Source organism: Triticum aestivum, unplaced genomic scaffold, assembly GCF_018294505.1.
Source record: "Triticum aestivum cultivar Chinese Spring unplaced genomic scaffold, IWGSC CS RefSeq v2.1 scaffold44045, whole genome shotgun sequence".
NCBI classification, from domain to species: domain Eukaryota; kingdom Viridiplantae; phylum Streptophyta; class Magnoliopsida; order Poales; family Poaceae; genus Triticum; species Triticum aestivum.
The window spans coordinates 18,663-23,571 of record NW_025227944.1 but is presented as its reverse complement, the minus strand read 5'-3'; the positions used below and the strand labels follow the sequence as shown (position 1 = coordinate 23,571).

The 4,909-nt window shown below is 48.6% G+C and overlaps 1 protein-coding gene across 1 annotated transcript; it reads left to right on the top strand.

Annotated features, from left to right (window-relative positions):
* Positions 1-12: 12 nt before the first annotated feature.
* LOC123172918 (disease resistance protein Pikm1-TS) lies at positions 13-3,047 on the top strand. Its single transcript, XM_044589805.1, has 2 exons — positions 13-2,416; positions 2,544-3,047. The coding sequence occupies exon 1, from the start codon at positions 13-15 to the stop codon at positions 2,392-2,394; it is 2,382 nt and encodes a 793-aa protein (XP_044445740.1). The 3' UTR covers positions 2,395-2,416; positions 2,544-3,047.
* Positions 3,048-4,909: the final 1,862 nt, after the last annotated feature.

The following is a 4,909-nucleotide window of genomic DNA, read 5'->3' as shown; positions in this document are numbered from 1 at the left end:
TTGTATAGGTACATGGTCATAATTGATGATATTTGGCATGGTGGAGAATGGGAAACAATCAGAAGATCTCTTCCACTGAATACTCTGGGCAGCAGAATTGTCACAACAACTCGTATTAATGCTATAGCTGAGAAGTGGCGTGATGATTTTGATGCCTTGATCTATAAAATGGACACTGAATGGGATTATGTTCGTGAAATATGGGCCTACATAATTGGTGAGGAAGATGTTGCCGCTGGGATGGTAGCAAAGTTTGACATGGTTGCCGCAGATTTTGATTGTGACCATCCTGTTGTGCACATGTGCGGTGGTATGCCATTAGCACTAGTCTGTATGTTTTCAGCGTTGGCAAAGGAGCAAGAACAACAAGGGCTGCATGTAAAGAAGGCAAGTGATGTACAAGATAGGATTTGGGAAAAAGTAAAGCGAAATGGAATCCAGAATACTCCAGGTTTTGAACCATTGGTCGAGAGTTTGCAGCTGGGCTACATCCATCTTCCTCATCATATGCTGAAGACTTGCCTTTTGTACTGCTGTATATACCCTGAGGGTCGGGAGATTAAAAGGGGTCATTTGATGAGGAGATGGACCGCAGAAAGATTTGTCTGTAAAGAGGAGATAGCAAAAGGTTATTTTGAAGAGCTTGTTAACAGGGGATTGATTCCGTTTGTAAAGAAAAGATACAGTCAGAACTATGGCAAATACAGAGTGCACCCCGTGATGCGAAATTTCCTTAGATGCAAACTCCGAGAAGACAATTTCATTACATGCAGTTCTGATATTCCAGCGTCATATGCCTGCCGAATCCGTTTGCTCTGTATCGATGAGGATCCGATGTCAGACTCAGACTCTGTAACGGATGATGGTCCCATGTCAGAAATTGATTGGTCCCATATTCGGTCCCTTGTTGTGTTTGGAAGTGCCAGGAGAGCCCGCTTGGGACAGTTGAAATGTCTGCGTGTGTTAGATCTTCAGTTCAATGAGGGTCTTGAGAATGACGATCTGAAGGATATGTGTGGCCTATTCCGTGTGAGGCACCTGTTTGGCCTTCGTGGGAGGTTTATAAGTGAGATCCCACCAGAAATACGGGGGCTGCAGCATCTGGAGACTTTGGAAGTGAGGGGAACACGGATCACAGGCCTACCCGTTGAGATTGGAAAGCTGCAGCATTTGAAGAACCTGGACTTGAAGCAGAACGAGTATCTCAAGGAGGTGCCTAGGGTGATCCGAGACCTGCAGCATTTGGAGAATCTTTCCTTGAATACAACAGGCATCACAGAGCTACCCAGGGAGATCATCACGAGACTACCACAATTGAGGAGCCTTGACGTGAGTAGAAACCCAAAAATCACCGAGTTACCCAGTGAGATTTGGAACCTCCAGCATTTGAGGACACTGAATTTGGGTAACACACAGATCACACAACTGCCTCGGGAGGTTGCGAACCTCCAGAATTTGGAGACTCTGAACTTGAACCGCACACGTATCAGAAAGCTGCCTCGGGAGATCGGCAAACTGCAGCATCTGGAATCACTGAACTTGTACCTTTCATTGGTGAGGAAGATACCGATGGAAATGGAAGGACTTAATAAACTGAAGAGTTTGGTAACAGATGGGTTCAACGCATTGCCCTGGGAAGCTGCTAAGCTTTCACGATTGTTGGGATTGCCCGAGGGTCTCTGCCAAATTTGGAAGAACAGTGATGTGGTGTCTTCGCTAGCCGGGGAGATCCTGCATTTGAAGTTCACTCAGCTATTGGGCCTAACCATCGGCACGAAACAGATGCGCATCCCGCGGTGGATCAAGGATCACTTCAGTGACCTGGGCACCTTGGACATCAGGGTCTGTAAGCTAGAGGAGGATGGTCTCAAGATTCTGCGGGAGATGCCCAACCTTCAGATTCTCGACCTGTACTTCGAAGTCGTTCCGAGAGAGCCGGTAGCCATCAGAGGTGGAGGGTTTCCCAGGCTTATGAGACTCACTATTGACAGCCGAGTGCCACGGGTGTTCTTCCAGGAAGGAGCTATGCCCATGCTCGAATGGCTTGTTATCGTGTTCCAGTTCTATGCTGGCCCACCAAATAGAGATCCTGTCGGTATCAATCATCTCACGGAACTCAGCATAGTCCAGATTCGTTGTGAAAAGGAATGCTACAGCGCAGACGCCCCATGCATCAGCGCCACAATTGACGTCCTTCGAGAAGAAGCCTGGGAGCATCGCAACGATGTGTTATTTTCTGTCACTGGTTACCGTTCAGGGACTTACGCAGCGAACAAAAATAGTGCAGATATTTTGGAAGAGGTCAATGACGCTTGCAGCAGTGAGACGGGCGAGTTCGAACGAGGAGGAGAGCAGCAGCAGGGTGAGATGGAGGAAGAGCGGAGCCAGGCATAACTGTCATACACGAAATATAATGGTAACCAGTCTCACACTCGCAATGTAGCAGCTTAACTGTCATGCTTTCCATCAATTATATATACGAACACTAATTTTAACACTGTTTCATCTTTCCTTTTTTTTTCTGCCCTTTCGGTGGCATGCAGCTGCAGGCTATGTGGCGCTTCCCCACGTATCGTCCGTCCCAGACCAGACGTGGTGACATCGGGGCTACACAAGACGCACAGCCTGCCGGCCTGTACTACAACACTACATCCACGACGCTTTGTTTTTCCCTTACATGCACCGTGTTTTCAAGATATTTCCTTGCTTCAATGTCCCATGCCGGCCTTACTTCTACCTGTACTATTCAACAAGCAGCGCACGTGGGCACTGCGTGTACTGTGCAGCCGCGGCGGCTGGAAACATTAGGCTCTATCGCCGCGGGGCTGCTTCCCATCCACCCACCTTCTCTTTGCCCATGTGTCATATGCCCTTCCTGTTTGTGGCGGTTCTCCGGTGGGGTCTTCAACCGGCCTTGTCGCGGCGGCCCAGGTGGCACTCCACTTTGTGCACTGCTACCAGACACACATGTGTGTGATCAATAATCCTAGACCTACGAAGGGTTACGAAGGGGCTACGTAACTTCCCTTAATTAGTTCTCATGCTCCTCCTGATTTTGAGTGGGGTGGGCCCCGCCTCTCCCCAAATCCCAATCATATTCTACCAACTGGCTAATTACGTAAAAGTTTCGTAACACCCTACGTAGATGTAGCATTGCCGGGTGTGTGACCTCGGCCGCTCGATCGCCACGGTTGTTAAAGCCGCGCCGAGCCTGCCGGACCAACTTCCCCAGATAGTCCTCCTCGTCATGTCGTTGTGGGTCCTCCCCATTGGCCATTCTCAGTCCAGATCCGAGCGCCCTGCTACCCGATTTGGCGCCCCATAGATCCCCCATTCGCCATTCCGCTGCTAGTCACCACCTCCTCTTTTCGTTGTCTCCGGTCAGATCTGGGCTCCCCGCCTCCATATTCGTCGTTCTCCAGTTGCTTCCTGGTGACCCTTGGCTGCCACCGATGATTCCTCGACCTTTCCATCTGCCGTCTTCAGCCAAATCCGGGCGGTCTGCTGCTGGATCTGGCATCCCACCCTACTCCTTGATCGTTTCTTTGGTAGATATGAGCGTTTTGCTATTGGATCGGGTCGTCATTTGTTCTCCTCGAGTCGGCTGGTTGGTTTGCTAGGTCATTTCGGAACTGCATGTGCTCTCCCTCGGTCGCGGTTATCTCCCTCCTCGGTGCCCGGTTGATCACCTCTCCTTTGGATCTTCAGGTTCTCTGGTAGGCGGGGTGGTGGCCAACTTGGCTGCACGGGATGCTTGACGCATGGCTAGTCCGTGGTTGCCTAATCCTAGCAATGGCACTTCACTTGTACTATACATGCTTTGATGCGCCGTATCTTGTTGTTGATGTTCTCCGGACGATGCTCGCAGCCATAGTTGGTTGTGTTCTATTTGGCTCTATTTGGGATACCCAAGACCCCATGCATTTGGTGTTTAATCTTCGTGTACCATTTGGGTTGTTAGGGTTATGTTTTTATGTCTTAGGTTGTAGACTTTCTCGTTTTTAGGTCCATTGCGTTGTTTGGATTGCATCTTGTTGACACTGTTAAGTTATGGGCTCATGGTGTGGTGTAGGCCGTGCCATCTTTGGCTATTTATTGGTCGTGACGTCATTGCCATTGTACCTTCTTTCGTTTTTAATGAAATACATGCAGCTCTCCTACATGTTCGAAAAAAAACTGCAATGCAACAGCGGAAAGGTAGATATGAATTATTCCACGAGAGAATGGGATGGGCATGCCTTAACCCCACAAGACTAAACGCGCAAACAACACTGACTAGCCAAATCATATTATGACTGATGCGAGAGTCTGGCCCGTCTGTGGCTCTGGGTCAGTGATGACTTCTTCACCTGTGACCGGGCATCTGATCAGTCAGTGATGACTTTTTTATCAGTAACCGGCTAACTGACTGTTCAGTGATGATGCACTAGCACTGACCGCCGGAATGTCACTGATGTCCAGGCTGGCCGACCAGTGACATATTTTCTATAGCATCATTGGGCTGCACTCCTACCTAGGAGTGCAACCCCAAGCTGCTAAAGTGCAAGACTCGTACATAACACGATACACAAGCACATCAACTCTCATCTCATAAAATCATTGCATTTTATACATATTTTTGTCCACGACACACTTTGTTTTTTCCTTGCATGCACCTCGTTTTCAAGATATTTCCTTGCTTCAATTTCCCATGCCGGCCTTACTTCTACATGTACTATTCAACAAGCAGCGCACGTGGGCCATGCATGTACTGTGCAGCCGCGGAGGCTGGAAATATTACGCTGTATCGTGCGGGTTGTTTTCAAGCTTATATATCGATTTCTACTCTAAACTTCAATACTTTGTTCATAATCTCCCTGGATGGTCTAACAATTTCAATCATCATTGATGCCCAAAAACACTCAGACTC

Coding starts and splice junctions, on each gene's coding strand:
- LOC123172918 (XM_044589805.1), top strand. CDS start 13: ATGGTCATAATTGATGATATTTGGCATGGTGGAGAATGGGAAACAATC.